General features: G+C 45.9%; 1 protein-coding gene and 1 long non-coding RNA gene across 3 annotated transcripts; one reads left to right on the forward strand and one right to left on the reverse strand.

Moving 5' to 3' along the window:
- The first annotated feature begins 8,096 nt into the window (after positions 1 to 8,096).
- On the forward strand, positions 8,097 to 10,007 carry LOC131118944 (uncharacterized). The gene is made up of 3 exons (XR_009126089.1): positions 8,097 to 8,766; positions 8,863 to 8,969; positions 9,118 to 10,007. It is a non-coding gene; the product is annotated as an uncharacterized LOC131118944 (long non-coding RNA).
- tmem38b (transmembrane protein 38B) lies at positions 9,028 to 16,763 on the reverse strand. 2 transcript variants are annotated; one of them, XM_058064674.1, is made up of 6 exons: positions 16,311 to 16,763; positions 12,506 to 12,662; positions 11,514 to 11,698; positions 11,288 to 11,375; positions 10,961 to 11,078; positions 9,028 to 9,906 (listed from the first exon to the last, which is right to left on the reverse strand). In XM_058064674.1, exons 1-6 carry the CDS (start codon positions 16,420 to 16,422, stop codon positions 9,673 to 9,675), a joined length of 894 nt encoding a protein of 297 aa, XP_057920657.1. In that variant the 5' UTR covers positions 16,423 to 16,763; the 3' UTR covers positions 9,028 to 9,672. The 2 variants fall into 2 exon arrangements, with proteins under 2 accessions (XP_057920657.1, XP_057920658.1); XM_058064675.1 differs by having other exon boundaries at positions 16,301 to 16,448.
- Positions 16,764 to 19,583: the final 2,820 nt, after the last annotated feature.

Below are 19,583 nucleotides of genomic sequence, written 5' to 3' on the forward strand. Positions count from 1 at the left end.
TGGCCGCATCGTGGCGCTCCGATTCGCCGAATCGTGACAGGCCGCTATACGACGTCATTTGCAGCGTTGCCTGCGCGTCCAGGTACATTGGAAACATAGTCAAGGAAGTGCCTTTTTATAACGGATAAAATCCGATTTACGCATATACCGGATATAAATCCGATAAAACGGACATTTTCCGGTATACGCATATAACGGATTTCGCTTATATCGGACAAGTGGGACCAGTGGGAACAATTGAATCCGATATATCCGAGGTTTACTGTAGTATATATAGTTGTATCAGACAGAATTGTCCTAATCTTGCATTTAGAGGAGAAAATCCTACACCCTGGGTGGCATGGTGGTCAAGTGGTTAGCACGCAGACCTCACAGCTAGGAGACCAGGGTTCAATTCCACCCTCGGCCATCTCTGTGTGGAGTTTGCATGTTCTCCCCGTGCATGCGTGGGTTTTCTCTGGGTACTCCGGTTTCCTCCCACATTCCAAAAACATGCTAGGTTAATTGGCGACTCCAAATTGTCCATAGGTATGAATGTGAGTGTGAATGGTTGTTTGTCTATATGTGCCCTGTGATTGGCTGGCCACCAGTCCAGGATGTACCCCGCCTCTCGCCCAAAGACAGCTGGGATAGACTCCAGCAACCCCGCGACCCTCGTGAGGAAAAGCGGTAGAAAATGACTCACTTTTGCCAATTCTTCCCGGTAACAAGCGAATGCTGGGGGCTACCGATGATGAACTATGGAGGACCTGCCGACTCTGGAGTTCTGAGTGGCTCCCGTCCACTCTGCTGTGATTGGTCGCTGACTTCCCATGCAGAGGTCACGGACAAAGGGGTGAGGATCGGAATATCTCATCCTCTGAGACCCTGCAAAGAAAATGGATCTCAGAGAAGGAGAAGTAAACATACTAGACAGATGATTGGGACTGATTGAGGCGTCAAGGGGATTGTCTTTCGGAGAATAATGTCCCCTTTCTTTCCAGACGTGTACATCTCCCCAATGGGGTATCATGGGTCAGGAGCCGAACCCAGTCTCGCTGCATGCGAGTCACATCTTTATCAGAGTGAGCGGTCTGATCCGTGATCCCTAGGATAAGGATTGAAACTTTCTTTATGTGGTCATCCCTTGTTTGTTGGTTCTAAACCTCATAAAACCTGTTTACAATCTTCTTATAAATATGGTTTAACATTAGAGCCCTCTAGACATAACATAACACCCCTATAGTCACCTTTACACTTGCATTACCTAATAAAGTAGAAGCAATCAGAGAAAATAATGCATATCAGACATAAATGAAGTCACATGAACAAATTCCTAGTTTTTTTTCTGGGCTGTGTACTTCCTGAGTGGTTATTGTAATGGCGGCTTTAAATGGCTTTACACGCATATTAATAGGCCTAGTAAGATTAAATAAGCCATTTAAGACGGAACTAAAAGTAAATGTTCCATGGCAGACTGACAGTCGTGTACAGGACAGGAAGTGGCGTCTGTGGTTCAGAGTTGAGTTTTAGCTAGTTAGCTAGGTTATGGACCCAACATTATGATTATTATGTTAATTGGCAACTCCAAATTAGCAAAAATAGGTATGAATGTGAGTGTGAATGGTTGTTTGTCTATATGTGCCCTGTGATTGGTTGGCGACCAGTCCAGGGTGTACCCCGCCTCTCGCCCGAAGACAGCTGGGATAGGCTCCAGCACTCCCCACGACCCTCGTGAGGAAAAACGGTAGAAAATGAATGAATTAATGTTACTATTATCATGAGACAATTTAACCTTGCAATAAATATCTTTTCAACACTGACACCTAGTGGCCAATGTGGAATACTACATTGCCTTCTTCTGTATTTAGATCCGAGTTCATTTTGTTCATCTGCCCATGTTATGCTTGATAGTGCTTAATGATGTGCCTTGCTCATGAGTGGGTTCAGGTCTGGAGGACTCCTCAGCAAGGACTTCATGGAGGTGTGTGAACCACGGCTTCTGCAGCACTCGTGTACCACTCCCAACCACGACGCTCCCACCACTACGCCACAATTATCTTGGTGCTGACTGATAACAAAAAACAATCATTCTTTGGCTTCTCCAAAGTTCTGTGGTATCCTCTGGAATAAACATGCTGAGGTGCTCAACTCTTCTGTGAGAGACTACACTTGTGACCTTCTGGGTGGCTCCATGCCACCAGGACTGGTCTTTCAGGAACTGATCTAATCTCAGGCATCTGCAGCGCCATTGTTCCTCGGCTCTTTGTTTCATTGTGTCTTCAGACATGGTCTACTGTATCATCAGCTCTGAATGACAGCAGCGGTTTTCTTCTTTGCGCCACTTTGGGGGCTTTGGGATATTGAAATAGACGTGGACGTAGGAAGGAGAAGGACACAGCTGTTCCTTGGACCAACTCGGATATCTGGAGCCATCTGTGACATGAATTCATCTACAAATCACGCAAGGAGGCCCTCGTTCCTGCAGAGCCCGGCAGCATGAGCAGGAGAGGGTCTGTGTGTGTGTGTGTGTGCCGCCATCTTCCATGCATCCACGATGTGACGCTGGCATGGCTTCCTCTGACCGGGTTGTAAATGGAAGGAGTTTGGTTGCGTCGCTGTATTACGGCGGGATAAAGTATCAGTGCTGGTAATCTTTCCGTGGATTAATGGCTTCTTCTTTATCTGCGGCGGCTGCTCCGCTCAGATGTCTGGCCCGGCCAGGAGCCTCCTGCTGGAATACTAATGACAGACAGCTCCGGCACCCCCACCCCCTCACCCCCGCTCCACACCCCTGGCTGCACGTGCACCACAGTGTGCGTTACGGCCCCCACCGCCGCCGCCGCCTACCCACCACCAAAGACCCCGTCGCCTCCTTTGTGAGGAAGTCGCTGCCTCCTTGTCCTGGCTGACACCTACTTTGCATACGGGAGGGGGCCTAGGTGGCAAGGATGCAGGGAATACGGACCCCCCTCCGAGGAACACAGAAGGGAGGTGACAAAGAGAGAAGCAAGGTAGAAGAGCCTGCAGGTTATTAGAAGACAATGCTGCAGGGTGATGGAAGAGGAATGCAAGTGTATCCTCTTGACAGACAAATCCCGCCGTTCCGATTCCGTGGAACGCCACCTGCTGTCGTCATAGTGACACGTAACGCCGCATTCAAGGTCACGCTTAGCCCACACAGACCTCCCTCGGCTCAGAATGTCTAGTAGGTCCTTTGTGAAAGGAGATGGAGAAAAATGCCATCTGCCTCCTGGTGAATGGAGAAAGGAAGGAGGACAAGGAGAAGGAGGAGGCGTGACACAAGCACACCGCGTACCAAACCACTGGCCGTGATGATGGGAGGTGAAGAGGAAACAAAAGAACCCACAGTAGAACTCATCATCCTGATGGGAAGGTTTAGAAGCTTTGGAAATATGACACATTGTTACGTAATGTGCATCTTTTGGCTTCTTCTTATCAAAGCCAACAATTCAATTCAAATATTCAAGTATTAGATAGATAGATAGACTTCCTTTATTGTCATTGCACAAAAACACAGTAGTGAAATTGCCAACGAAATGTCGTTGCCTGGCTCCCATATAACAGACACAAAAGAAGATAAGTAATAATAAATAATAACAATAATAATAATGTGGAGAATAAATAGACACCAAATATGAACAACATAATGTAAAGTGCAGCGTGAACAGTAAATTGCCCAAATAATTTAAATAATTAAAATAAATAATAATAATGTAAGTAAGATAGAGGGGCTTATTTGGCATTCAGCAGTCTGATGGCCAGGGGGAAGTAGCTGTCTCTGAACCTGGCCGAAAGTCGTTCAGACATGTAATAGATGGTTTCTTGGGCACTGGAATTATTGTGGCGGACTTGAAACACGGGGGGACTACAGCTTGGGCCAGTGAGGTGTTGAAGATGTCTGTGAGCACGTGGGCCAGCTGGTCTGCACATTCCTTGATCACCCGTCCTGGAATGGCGTCTGGGCCTGCAGCTTTCCGCACGTTGATCTTCCTCAGGACTCTCCACACAGCAGCAGTATCAAACTTGACTGCCTGTTCATCTGGGTGGGGGGTAGCCTTCCTCGCAGGGTTATTGTTCAGAGCCTCAAACCTTCCGAAGAAGTCATTTAGCTCATTGAGGAAGCTGATGTCATTCTGGCAGGATGCAGGTCTGGCTTTGTAGTCAGTGACAGTCTGGATGCCCTGCCACAGTCGTCTGGTGTTGCCGGAGTCCTGGAAGAAGCTTTGGATCTTCCGGCTGTGGGCACGCTTTGCCACTCTGATGGCACGGTTCAGATTTGCCCTTGCTGATCTGAGTGCCATCACATCACCAGATTTAAACGCAGCATTGCGTTCTCTTAGTCTTTCACGCACCTCCTGAGTCATCCAAGGTTTCTGGTTGGCCCGTGTGATGATCGTCTTGGTGACTGTTGTTGTAGCAAAAGAACAACAACATTGCGTTTGGAGCGTCCATATGCTGAGTTAGCAAAGGGCTAAGTTGCTAAAGGGCAGTAAATGACCCCAAAATGACCCCCGTGTTAGAATAAAGTATATGTTGCCATCAGTACAGCACAGTATTTTCGCGTAGTACAGTACAGTATAGTACAGTACAGTACAGTACAGTACAGTACAGAAGATGGCGGCATGCACAGATGCTATCTAGTGACATTGAATCACTGAAATTCATTCATCGCGGTGGGGTCTGGAACCAATGAACTCCTATAAACAAGGGGGGGGGGGCTATATCCTGTTGTCCCTCGCTACATTGCCAACACCGCCCAACCAATGATGACATCCTGTTGGTGATCCTTGGACGCCATTTCATGACGCAACCATCAATTCACACAATACATCGTACTACACAGTAGCCGTTGCAGGTTAGATTATAGCTGCTGATAGCAGGGGACCTCCATCCATTTAATATGCCGTTTAGCCTCAGTACGGTTGGGGCATGCTGGAGCCTATCCCAGCTGTCTTTGGGCGAGAGGCGGAGTACACCCTGGACTGGTGGCCAGCCAATCACAGGGCACATATAAACAAACACATTCATACCTATGGACAATTTGGAGTGACCAATGAAGCTAGCGTGTTTTTGGAATGGGGGGTCTTGTAGCAGCTGGATGATGATGGTGGGGGTGTTGGGGGGGGGGTGTCTTGCAGCCCTTGAATGACGGAACAGACAGTTTAGCCAAACAAAAATGTTGCTCGTCTTAAAGCGACTCCCCCGTGGCCGTCTCCATCCTCCATCTTAGCCTCTTTCTGACTTCTTCCAGTGTTTTTTCCTGTGTGGTCCCAAGCAACCCCCCCCACCCGCCCACGCCCGCCTATTCCTTTCATCAGGTTTCAAGAAATAATGAGATAAATTGCATCACCCTCATTTGACAAAACTCTGGATTATTAACACGCTTTGATCCTTCAAACTGCCATAGTTGTTGGGCAGAAGAAAACAAGCAAAGTAGCCTTCAAGACCTCCTGGATGCAAACTTAACCATAGTCTGGAAATACTAGACTTTAACCCGACCCTGGAAATACTAGACTTTAATCATAGTCTGGAAATACTAGACTTTAATCATAGTCTGGAAATACTAGACTTTAACCCGACCCTAGAAATACTAGACTTTAACCAGACCCTGGAAATACTAGACTTTAACCATAGCCTGGAAATACTAGACTCTAACCAGATCCTGGAAATACTAGACTCTAACCAGATCCTGGAAATACTAGACTTTAACCAGACTCTGGAAATACTAGACTTTAACCAGACTCTGGAAATACTAGACTTTAACCAGACTCTGGTAGTACTAGACTTTAACCAGAACCTGGAAGTACTAGACTTTAACCAGACACCGGAAGTACTAGACTTTAACCAGACTCCGGAAGTACTAGACTTTAACCAGACCCCGGAAATACTAGACTTTAACCAGACCCTGGAAATACTAGACTTTAACCAGACCCTGGAAATACTAGACTTTAACCAGACTCCGGAAGTACTAGACTTTAACCAGACTCTGCACATACTAGACTTTAACCAGACCCTGGAAATACTAGACTTTAACCATAGCCTGGAAATACTAGACTCTAACCAGATCCTGGAAATACTAGACTCTAACCAGATCCTGGAAGTACTAGACTTTAACCAGACTCTGGAAGTACTAGACTTTAACCAGAACCTGGAAGTACTAGACTTTAACCAGAACCTGGAAGTACTAGACTTTAACCAGACTCCGGAAGTACTAGACTTTAACCAGACCCCGGAAATACTAGACTTTAACCAGACCCCGGAAATACTAGACTTTAACCAGACCCCGGAAATACTAGACTTTAACCAGACCCTGGAAATACTAGACTTTAACCTGACCCTGGAAATACTAGACTTTAACCTGACCCTGGAAATACTAGACTTTAACCAGACCCTGGAAATACTAGACTTTAACCAGACCCTGGAAATACTAGACTTTAACCAGACCCTGGAAATACTAGACTCTAACCAGACTCTGGACATACTAGACTTTAACCAGACCCCTAGCCAGGAACTCTGCACCCCATGTTGGGGCCCCCGGACTGCCAACATAGATGCTCTGTGCAGGAAAAAACAGAGGCGTCCTCCAACGTCCAGACTGGTAGCTAGTGGCCTGCGGTAGTGGTTGTGCGCTAAAGGCGGAGCCTCAAGAAAAGGACGCCACAGGCCTGGACAAGCTGGTGAGGAAGTCAGTGAGGAGGACCAGCATCATCTCCCCACAGTAGAGAATCTTCAGTGGCAGATTACTATCACCGTCCTGCTCCATCAAAGACCTAGCAGATCATTCCTCCTCCATCCCATACGGCGTTTCAACACGACGTAGGCGAAGCAATGAAAACACAGGGGGCCGGTCCCTTCTTTCATATCTTACAGTAAATAGCAGGAACTCTGGGCCCCCATGTTGCGTGCACCCCCCTTTTTTATTCATGGCCTGTCTACTTCCTGTGGTGGAGCATGTTATTTTCTGAGAAGAATAAAGAACATGTAACAGTAGATACCTAATGAAAGAAAGGAAAAAAATGTATTGATATGATTTTTGAAGCGTTGTTTCTTTTGATGGGGAATTGAAGAACGAGTTGTGAACACGGTGAGCAGGTCATGCTGGAGAACAAAGCGCCTGGCTGGTGTACACCCCAGCCCTTTGTGTCCTTTTGATGGACTCCTTTGTTGTCCCGCCTCCCAAGCAGCCATACGAGTACACGCAGGCTACCGATGAATACAACCGACAAACATGATTACTATGTGTATCTCCAAAATCATATTGTCCCAGACCACGCCAACCGCATACACATACATACATACATACACACATACATACACACGCATGCCTGCAGCTACCATGGGACCACAATGAGGTCTGAGCTGGTCCCCATCCCTCTTCCCCTGCAGCTGCTAGCCGGCCTGTCATTTCCCAAGCATCAAAGGGGGAAGGCAACGCAGCTGATGATGACTCCTGATGCCACCACGTGGTCATCTCCTGTCCTGCATCAGCAGGCTCCATTGCTTTTGATACATAAGCAACCTCACAGTGCTGAATCGTGCAGATGTGTTCATTTCTTCCATAATAGAGGAGGGACGATTATTCAATGGACCAAATCGGGAATCACAAGATCTCCATGATCCGGACCCTGGATTCTATGAGTCATGTGGCTGGCTACCTGATGTACTGACTCACTGGAAACGCAACAGACTCGTATGATTCATTTGCAACCGTTTACTGAGTCAAAACTGAATCGATTCATAAACTCGGTTTGTAAAATGAATGCGGTTCAACAGAAACACGGCAAACTCAGATGATTCATTTGAAGTGATTCATTAAGTCGAACGATGGGAGCCGCCAGAAACAGCTAACTCAAGTGATTCGTTTGATTTGTTTCACTGACTCGAATAATCGAACTCAAAAGAAACACAGCGAACTCGGGTAATTCATTAATTTGTAGTGATTCATTAAATTGAACGATGGGACCCGCCAGAAACAGCTAACTCAGGTGATTCATTTGATTTGTTTCACCGACTCGAATCATCAAACTCAACAGAAACACAGCGAACTCGGGTAATTCATTCATTCATTAAGTCGAACGATGGGACTCACGTGATTCATTTGTTTCACTGACTCGAATCATTGAACTCACCAGAAACACAGCAAACTCGTGTGATTCGTTTGAATTGTTTCACATACTCGAATCACAGAACTCTCCAGAAATACAAGTAAACGAAAGTGATTCATTTGAATTCATTCACTCAAACCAACAATGGAACTCCCCGGAAACCCAAATGCTTCATTTCAGTTGGTTCACTTTTTGGATTTTGGACTCACCGGAAATGGGCTAACATTTTTGTAACAGGTACTTAAACACAGTCGAGTGCTCTGTCATATAGCATAGAATATCTTTGTCTGGTTAAAAATATTAAAACAATAACATTAAAGTGAACTTTTTACTGGTGCTAAGATGTAATGTAGTAATGCTTGAGCGTGATTGTGACATTTAAAGGGGGTAAAACTAGCCAAAGCTACCGTTGATGCTAACACACTGTTGAGTCCCTCGGTGGAGAATGTTTGGACACCCCTGAAAATGGGAAATTCTGCTTAATTTTTTTCAGTCACCTCCAAAGTTTGGGTCAAATGTTTTTTTTAAACGTCCTTACCTGTGGCGATAGCACAAGAAAACAAGGAGCGAAAAGGTTGGTGGATGGGGTGTCTTCGACGTCTCGGCAATGTGACGCTGCGCCGCCATGTTCGGGTCAAACATGGCGGCGCCCATTAGGGTAATTGTTAGTTCTCTGGAAGGTGTGTGCCGACAGTCAAACGTCAACATTACCAGCTGCTTCCCCCCCCCCCCCAATCCGCTTATTTGTATTCAGAGGAGGAAATTTGCAGGCGTCTTTTCATCAGGTGCTGATGTTACACTGATGCAACCTTTCAGCCTACAGTGGAGGTCAAACGGTGAACTCTAATGATGCTGTAAAAGGTAACGTAGCGATATATACATATCCCATAGCTTTCCCCACCTGTATAACCTCTGCATATCTACTGTCATGATCAACATAAACAAGTCAGTACATTAGGTACACCCAATGAGATCCAATACAATAACTTTCTTTTATTGTCATACGCAGACCCTGGTGCAGGAAAAATCAAGCATGGATCGACTTTTGAGGATAAGGAATCTTCCTTCAAGTGAAGCGTTCACATTCCTGTGCTGTCTGTGTGGGAATATTGACAGCAATTGAATGCTTCATTTACGATTTACGATTCAAGGCATTTAGTATCAAGCAAACCCATTTTAAAAGCTTTTCTCCGTTTTTGCAAGTGCAATTATAATTTTTTTTTATATAAATAGAATAAAAAATGATTCAATGTCATATCATTGAAACGCCCCCCTCCCCCCATTGTAAAGCAGGAAAGCATTCCTATAAGAAGCCATTCAGAGAGCAGCGGGTGCACAGCATTGTTCCCCAAGACATAAAAGTATCATTTGATTATAAATATAGATATGCATATCTTTTAAAAAAAATAAGACACATTGCTTTGTAGCCCTGATATCATAACATCACAGTAGCGTGAGGATGAGCCCCAAAATACGGTGCCGGCTCGACTGGAGTCTTGAGTGAAATTCACTTTCACTTTGATGATGAAAAACTCAATGGAGGAAACCAAAAGACATCCAAGGCTCAGTCGGTTTTTTTGCAGCTCTCCCCCGCCTGCGATCCGTCTTTGGTTCTGCTTCCGTTGGCGGGCCTCTTCTCGCAGGTGAGCGCGCTCCCTGAGCCGTTACGAGCCGACGCCTTCCTGACCTCCACGGCGAGGGCGGCGTACGGGGAGAAGCCGGTGAACAGCGTCTTGTAGATGGCTGACTCGATGGTGGCGAAGGGCGATGCCGCGGAGCCGGTCAGCATCATCCTCGCCTGGGAAGATAAGACGGCACAGGATGTGAGGGTGGAAGGGAGGACGGCGGTCTATTTGTTCGGGTGTCAGGGTGACTGTCAACTGTGCGTACGTAAGCTTGAAGAGGATGTTCACGCACGAATAACGCTCCTAAAAACAACTTGTATTTTCATTTCCCACAATGCTAATGGCTGTGAGTGTGAATGGTTGTTTGTCTATATGTGCCCTGTGATTGGCTGGCGACCGGTCCAGGGTGTACCCCGCCTTTCGCCCGAAGACAGCTGGGATAGGCTCCAGCACCCCCCCGCGACCCTTGTGAGGAAAAGCGATAGAAAATAAATGAATGAATGAACAATGCTAATGGCGTCAATGCAATAAACAATTGCAATGTGCATGCCAGGCCACTGGGTGGCGAGCTTCTATGACATGCATATGCAGCAATACTGTTTCAATCATTTCCATTTTGAGACATTTGAGATGTTTTTTGGTGCCATCATGTAAGACAGCATTTTCAAATAAAAACGACACAGCGTAAGACGTCATTAAGATCCCCTTTGGCCGCCATATTCCCCAGTGGACAACATGGATGGCTGTACAAATGATAGCACATATAAAGTGCTAGAATGATTTGAATGACGGGTGAACAGTTGTCAGTCCCGTGTTGAAACACATACGAAGGTGGAGTAGAACCATGTTACCGATGTACGTGCATCAGCGTAGACTCCACACAATAACAAACAATCACGTCTGACAGGGCTTCCATCTGCTGAAACATCTCATTAATTTTGACGAATCCGAGTTGAAAGACGGCGCGGTGGATGTATCAGCGCCACAGACAAGTTTCCCAGAGAAGAGGAGGATGATGCAAGCGGAGGAAAATGATGCAAAAGCCGCCGCCCTGAGGGTAACGCCGCACCAACAACGCCGACGACGGTGAAACTTTTAAGCAGGGAGACAGAAAAGGTCATTCGGAAGACGGCGCTTGACCTGAAAGCCATCTTTTTTTCCCACTTCCTTCCCAAATACTTTTGTCCCAGTCGGTGTAAAATGAGCGATGTTGATCTTGAAACTGACCTTGTTGACGACAGTGAAGGTCGTATAGATGAGCATCAGGTGGTGCTTGTGCAGAGGCAGGTAGCGGGTCTGCTGCAGAGCAAATAGTACCGCCCCTATCAGGGTCACCTTGGTGGGGCTACACACACGCACACACAAAGGTAGTCCATTGTTAGCTAGCTCAGATGAACTGGTTTTCAAAAAAGGAAAATACGTGTTCATCAGGATTGGGAATGATGGGCAACATTTCCAAACAAAAAGTGCAGTTCCCCTTTTAAAGACCCCCTCAAAAACACCCTTCAAGTCCCAGAACCAATTTGTGTTACTTCCAGAAATTGAACGACTCACTAGGACATTTTGAGGAGCTCGTTGGTTTCTGGCCTCCACACTCCTCGAACAAGCTGCTCAAAGTTACTGATAAGACCGCCCCCAGCTCCTGGTGGACACAAAGGTCAGATACACTTGGAAGTAGTACTGCGCCATACAGTAAACAGTAATACACACTGCTTGTATATAGTAGTATTTAGATCACACATTGATCTGTAGTTTAGATACGTCATAATGGCTCACTGACCTCTGGCCCAGCCGATGGCAATCATGACCAGCAGGCCATCCTGGTACTTGCTGTGGGCCTGGGTGACCCCGCCCAGGACTTTCCAGGTGCGTGTCACTTCCTTCATTCCCGACAGAACCAAGCGAAGAGGTAGCAGGGCCGCACAGCCGTACACCAGGTCCCAGGGGCAGTAGAACACCAGGTACCTGTCAGGCCACCACAGGAAATGTAGTTAAGCCAATGGCGGCAGTACTGCTTTTGACCAGCAGAGGGCGGCATTTCCCCCACAACTCAATTGCAATTTAAATGTTAGAAAAAACAAAGATATAAAATACCATAAGCTTGTATGAATTAAAGGGTTTTTTTAACATGATATTGTGATGATCTCATGTATGCATGTAGTATCTCCAAACTTTAATAAAACAATAATAATAATTTAAAACGGTAATTAAATAATTAAAGAAGATATTAAAAAGTGGGTTTGTCTTTTTTTTCCAGTTACTTAAAAATCTATACATGGCTGCACGGCGCACGAGTGGTTAGCGCGCAGGCCTCACAGCTGGGAGACCAGGGTTAAATTCCACCAATTCCATCTCTGTGTGGAGTTTGCATGCGACACGGCGACTCCAAATTGTCCATAGGTATGAATGTGAGTGTGAATGGTTGTTTGTCTATATGTGCCCTGTGATTGGCTGGCCACCAGTCCAGGGTGTACCCCGCCTCTCGCCCAAAGACAGCTGGGATAGGCTCCAGCACCCCCGTGACCCTCATGAGGAAAAGCGTTCGAAAATGAATGAAAACTCTATACATCTATTGTAAAGTGATTAAATGTGGCTGTTTGGGTGCAATGTCAGATGCCACCAGCAGAGGGAGACAGACAACACCAGCAGTTTAACTCCTGATGCATTTTCAGGTTCCTTGGCAGGCCGTTTAAAAATCACTTTCAAGCAGACAAGGCTATCGCTGTTCCACAGAGACAAAGGTGCTGTTGTTGTGTTTGGTTCTCTGCTTACCAGATGAGGGAAGCGAGGAGGACGCTGGTGCCGTTGGATAACGGCGCTACGGGCGGTTCTGCCAGCATAATCCCGGAGAGCACGGCGCCACCGAAGCAGTAGAGCATGGAGCTGAACCAGCAGGCTAGCGGGCTGACCCGGGACACCTGAAGAGCCCCTGTAAGAGAAGTCAAATGTCCCTGGAATAAATATTCAACTTGACCGCAGCTAATCAACACATAGGAAGTGTGGACAAGTGGCTTAAGGTCAAAGTGCAGGTCGGATTATTTCCAGTGTGAGGCTACACAATGTTGGCTCTTGTTTGTGTTGGTAAAGAACACTGGTGTCCCTGTTTTCAATGAAACGCTGCATAACGTGATCGCACGCCTGGAGGCTTCGGATCATTGGACACTTGACTGAGGACAACATCCAGCTCGATCAAAGTCTGCTTTGGCAAAGACAGCTATTGCACGTGGCTGTAAATGACCACAATGTATCCCACCGGACACTGTCGGCAGGGTGTACTGAAAAATACCCTGCAGACAGCGGTGACTACTTCATTCGCCACGTTCACATGAGGAGTTTTTCTTTCCGAAAGCAATGGTATACATGGAAAGGAATATTCCAATCACGTGTCTACATGCGCCGCTATAATCAACCAGAATAGTCAATGGGGCATGCCCAGTAAACACCAACGTCACGTGATACAGACTTCCTCGAGTTTTTCTTTCACTTGTTGGAATAACTCCGTATTGCCAGTTTTTCCTTCGTCCAGTCTTGAAATTTAGTTTGAATCAAAAACAAACTTTCCGCAGCAGTCCAGTGCCGATTGCTCGCCTCCATTTTTTTTAAATCAAAGAACGCCTCAAGCTGCGTGTTACGTCATATCTCAGCATTCGCTGAAAGAACACACCCGGGAACAGGAAAAGATAAAGTTTCATCTTACTAATATTTTATAATTAAGCTCGGCACATGTTTTATATAGATATGTATTTTCTTTTTTAATAAAACTGGACTTGTGAATGGCGTATAGAAGGGTTTAGATTCTGTTCCACAGATGGCGCTAATGCACACGAAAGCTGCTTGCCAACCGCCAATAAACAACAGAAGAAGAAAAACACCACAAAGAAGAACGCAGTCTGACAACTTTCCGATTGAGCGGGTACAAGATACCTCAATCGGATTGGGGAAAGGAATATTCCACCCATGCGAATCCGATTATATATTCATTCGGATTGGCACTTTTCTTTCGGAATGAGGTGTATACAAAGGTTAGAATCTTTCCGTTGAGCGAATAACCCGAATGGAATTGGAATATTTGGGTCCATGTATACGTGGCTATTGATTGACATTCCAGTCAAATGAGCATCTTAACTCTGTTGTTTGCTTGCGTCACCAGGTCACTGGTGTGAGTGACAGGAAGAAAAGCTGGGAGTGAAGAAGGAATCTACCATTTATAAATCTCCACATTTTAGGCGATATTTGGGTCCGCAAGGTAGTTTTAAGACCTGAGCCGGTTATGCTTTAACTTCCCAGGTTTCTCAAACGCAGCAATAGCTCACCTGCTTTTTAAGCCTGGGTAGTGAAGAGTCTGGATGGCCTGATCCCATCTTCAGGATGAATTTTGAAAGATCGGATAATATCATTTCCTGCCACCAAATTGGGTCGATCCGATTTCCGTATACGTTGAGCCAAAGTCTTAACATGCTAGGAGCCTGAAAGCTACTCATGCTCTTTGTAGCGCACTAAAAATATCTGTTCTATTAAACTTGACAAACAGGTGAGTGCAGTCACATCCGTCATTTGAGATCATAAAGCAAAAGTATAACCGAGTTCATCTTTTAGTGCTTTTTTTTACTGCTTTTAATTTGTACTTTAGAACATTCGTTAATTCGTTGGTGGACACGCGTCCACTTTGTTGTTTGTGTTGTATTGCCTATGTATTGCCCAGGATCCATCCTGTGTCCACATCATACATTAGACTATGTACTATGTACTACAATATGGACTACAAGTGCAAAGACAAAGTCAACACTGTGCTGTGTACTCTCTGTGATCTAGGCAGAACTTGAGCAGCAGCATTTCTGGGGAGTCCAACTCAAAGACTATTGCTGTGCTACGACTGTTTGTTATATCATCTTGTCATTTCAGTCCCGAATTTGAACCCTGATCCACCTGGCTGGCCTCCGGTTAGACCTCAGGTTAATCGGAGGATTAACAAAAGATTAAAGACTCCTGTAAAGTAAAGCTCCATACTGGTGAACCATACCTTTGTTTGAGTCCCAATGCTACATTCCAGAAAACTATACTAATGTATCACTAGATAATCTCTGTTCTATCTTGGCGTGGAGAGATACTACCTCGTACATGTTAGCAAGGCCATGCTAGCTGCATGTGTTCAATTGCTGCGTTTTCGCCTAAATGCAAGCAATAATGCAAGTTTTATCGTCCTAAGACACGGAAGCCCATTCTGTCCTTTACCGATATCTCAACCTTGGAACGTTTTACCACTCCCTTCTGTCCCAAACGACAACACGGACAGCACCGATAGGAAGCTTATCTCTGGTTATTTCTGCATGTTGACTTTTAGCTGCTCCTTCTCTGCTGCCCTGCGGCTAGCCTGCTTCCTCTCCGCTAATCTTGTAGCTTTTTGGACACACCTTTAAGAGGTTGAGTTGGCCTGCACAGGGTTGTTGACAGTCAGCAAAGGGAGGATGTAGCAAGGGTGTGTGTGTGTGTGACATTCCTTTCCTTTTGGGGAGGAAAATCCCCAAGGCCTGGCTTGACGTTCAACTTTTATTGCATGTTGCACTGTGCTAATATCCGTCTTTGCTGTGTCAACACACATTGCTCACACGGCCACGCGTGCTGCAGGGTGTTGGGAACAAAGGGGGAAAGGTTACAGGCATGGATGCTTCGTGAGGCAAGCTCCAAAATAGAGCACCATGGGAGGGGGGGTGACAATGGACTGTACGAGTGTGTGTGTGTGTGTGTGTCAAAGTCCACCTGTTCGTGGCACCATTATCGCGGTGGTACGACGTCACTGGGCTTGGCGCACATTTGCATTTTGACACACTTCTTTCTGATACTTTTAGGGCGCGTTAAGAGCTGTGCCCCCCCCCCCCCGGCTGTACCCCCCAGTCTGCCCTACAGCATTAGTGTGCCAGCTTTTCATAAGACGACAAAATAGGACTGCGACTTTCCTGACTTTTGTTGTTTTTATTTGTGCCCGTCAATTTTGGTGTATTATTGGAAGTGCTTTAGCGTCTGTAGCTTTTATGCTAACATCTCCAATAAGCATTATTGTGCACTTTTTCTATGTTTTTAATCTGACCTAATAAATGGCATACTGCACATAACCAACATGACATTAGGGGCGGGGCCAGGAGGACACAAAAGTTAACACTAGCATAGCTATATCAGCTACAGTGCTAATATGTGCAGCCAAGCCTACTTTAGTGTCTACAAAACAATCATTTGCAAATATTCCAAGGCACAGCCTATTAGTTCCATGACAAACAGAGGTTTGTTTGTGATGTCTAACCCACATGAAGAGCAAAGAGAGCCAGATCTTCCTCACATTGGGTGTCCTAAACCGTCTGGAGGGACGCTGATGATGGCCTACAGTGCAATGTATACACGATATACCGTATATCATCCTGGGGGTGTTGAAGGGCGTGATTTCTGAGCTTTAAGGTGGTTGAGAGTGACCTTAGTGTTATTTAGTTTTACAACACATTTTATGAGGAGTGCTGTACTTTCCTGTGAGGGTAGCATTCAAGAAAGACTATGTCTGTTAGCATCTTTTGTACACACCTGGACTTACCTGGCTGCTCCCTCAGAGCCATGATGGACACGATGTAGTGCGCCATGTCAAAGTATGGAAACATGGACATGTTGGCCAGTCCATGAGAAAGATCGTCCAGAAAATCCATCATATATAAAGAAAGTGTTTATCCCTGTGTGGAAAAAAAACTAAAGGCACCAACTCCGAGCATCCATACAGCACTTTAGGCTTCTATTAATACAACACTGATGAGCTTCCGGGATTGAGGGGAAAAAAACCGGCAAAGTTGCTTTAAGGTTGCTTTTAAGTGAAGCACCAAAGCCAACATTCGTCATCGGCTCAACAGGTCTGATCCAAGCCGGTGTGTTCATCCCTGTTGGCAGCCGTTTAACGCCGCTGTCATCGTCACACAGGCGGAATTCCTGCTCCGTGTTCCGCCATGGTAGTGATGAGCAGGCGGAGACATAGCAGCGATGTGATTGGCTGGAGGTGAGCACGGCGAGCCAATCTCAAGGCAGGAAGTGGACAAGGCCCGCCTCCGCCACGCAGCGCATCGCTGCTAATGTGATTGGACAGTAATGCCGTACAGTGCTGGATCAGGTGTGTTTTTTCAAAATAAAACGATTCTTTTTCTATGTAGTACGGTGCTATGTTGGCGACTCAGCCAATGACAAATACAACAACCACCGTACTCATACCAATGCAGTGCTTCAAATTAAAGCCTAATCACACGGTTTATTGATTATTTTTTCACTTAAATGTTTACTAATGAATGCAGTCAGACCTAATTCCGGCCGGCCCGGAGGGCACAAACATAAGGATGAATAACTCTGCTGTTTTGTGTTGAATGCAGCCTACTGTTAGACAAAACATATGCACATTAAAGCAAATGTTACACATATTTTGCCTAAATGAAGCATATTCAAGCATAAAAATGACTAAGTGAAGCAGAATGCAAATATAATGCATATGAAATGTAGTATTCTCCCCTGGTCACTAGGTGTCAGTAACGATTAGTCAATTAGAGCCCCCAATAAATAGCAATAAAAGTCACCAGACTTCCGAATCAAGTTCGTGATGTCTACGTCAAAGCTGAGTTGCAAGTCTTTGATGTTATCGTCTAGTCGAGGCCGATGGCATCCATAATGTGACTGGAGTCCACACAGGAACAATATACAGGGCTGACAAACTGTTACAAGCGGTAATGTGATTACTTGGCCACTCGGTGGCAGCAGAAACCTTTCTTATGATCGGTGACCTCTGCTCATGACAGCGGGACTTTAGTTTATGTCGACTCTGTAAAGGGATAAAACATGACGTGAAAAGAGAACGGGACCTTGCCTTATTGTGTCCTACATTGTACGTTAGACGTCACCCAAAGACGCATGAAGATCATGAAGAATTGGCTGAGTTTCTAACATGGCCAGGTGATTCAAACCAAACTCTGCCTTGGCCACTCCCACGGTCTTATCAGTCTTATCCGCTTGGGACGACCTTTGCCCTGGATAAATAGTAGCATAAAAACATACGGTAAATCAATTTAGCTGAAGGTATTTTTCAGTTCTTAAGCAAGTAATTTTCACTCATATTAATCACTTACGTTGCCGTCTTCACTTTGAGTTGAGCCCCTAATTGTAAAAAGCCAACATTACTGACATTCATGCACATAAAGCTGTTTATGCAAAAGTCTCACGTCAACTTAGCATAGCTATTAGCTAAGCATCGAGCCTTCAATGTGTAATGGCGTGTAATATGCATGCCGGGCCACTTGATGGCGGTAGTGTAAAGAGACGCTACTCAGGCGGCAGAACTACCGCTCCTATTGGATATACCCTTTGGCGCCACATGTGGCTTTTACGGGATTAGTTATATCCCTGTCATGATGGAGACTGATACCTTGGCAGGTTGCTCCCTAGCAACGCCGGCAAAAACACAAACCACCAAAACGCCCGGAAAAATATGGACATTCTAAATTAGTCAGCCATCAGACACGTGGAAGCTCTTGTTTGTACATATACATATACATATACATATACATATACATATACATATACACTTCCTTCCTTCCTTCTTTCCTCCCTTCCTTCCTTCCTCCTTCCCTTCCATCTTTCCTTCCTGCCTTCCTGCCTCCACTTCTTCCTTCCTTCCTTCCTTCCTTCCTTCCTTCCTTCCTTCCTTCCTTCCTTCCTTCCTTCCTTCCCTCCCTTCGTTGCTTCGTATCCCCCTTTCTTCCTTCCTTCCTCCCTTCATTCCTTCTTTCCTTCCTCCCTCCCTTCCTTCTTTCCTCCCTCCCTCCCTTCCTTCCGACCTTCCTTCCTTCCCTCCCTTCTTTGCTTCTGCCCTCCCCTTATTCCTTCCTTCCTTCTTTCCTTCCTCCTTCCCTCCCTTCATTCCTTCTTTCCTTCCTCCCTCCCTTCTTTCTTTCCTCCCCCTTCTTTCTTTCCTCCCTCCCTTCCTTCCGACCTTCCTTCCTTCCTTCCCTTCTTTGCTTCTGCCCTCCCCTTATTCCTTCCTTCCTTCCTTCCTTCCTTCCTTCCTTCCTTCCTTCCTTCCTTCCTTCCTTCCTTCCTTCCTCCCTCCCTTCTTTCCTCCCTTCCTTCCTTCTTTCTTCCCTTCCTTCCTCCCTCCCTTCCATCTTTCCTTCCTTCCTTCCTCCCCTCCTTCCTTCCTCCCTCCCTTCCTTCCTTCCTCCCTCCCTTCTTTCCTTCCTCCCTCCCTTTCTTCCTTCCTCCCTTCCTTCCTTCCTTATTTCAACTTCAAATAAATGAACAGCTGTTGATGTTGAAAACACAATAAAATAAAGAAATCTGACTGTTTTTCTTCCTCCCAACTAAAGTGTAAAAGGAAGTTAGCCCCCCCTCCCGCCTCCTCTCTCCAATGCTAGCTTAGATACGGTCCCACTCCTAGCTCATCCATCGAAGTCCAGCAGAGCGAGTCATCTTCTTGTTTTGGGAATAGCAACATGACATGTACTGTATGTGGGACGTTGGCTGCCTCTGGGTCTGGCCGGGAAAACCTCACCCCCCCCCAGGACTGGCAACTATACGTACCCAGGCATGCTCCACATAGACACAGACGTAGACACAGCAAGCACGCACACGCATGTGTCATGTTGTTGTTGCCGTGGGACAGACCATTTAGCGTCTTTAGCAAATAACGAGCCAACTTCACATAATAGCTTTGCTCTTGTTTACAACTTTCTTCAATAAGCTTTGTACCTTTACTTCTCCTTTTCAGGACAGTTGACTTTCCTTTTCCACAAACCAATTTCCCCCAAATTACTACTTGATTTTATTTTGTTGGTTTCTCATA

This window comes from Doryrhamphus excisus, chromosome 2 (genome assembly GCF_030265055.1).
Source record: "Doryrhamphus excisus isolate RoL2022-K1 chromosome 2, RoL_Dexc_1.0, whole genome shotgun sequence".
NCBI lineage: Eukaryota > Metazoa > Chordata > Actinopteri > Syngnathiformes > Syngnathidae > Doryrhamphus > Doryrhamphus excisus.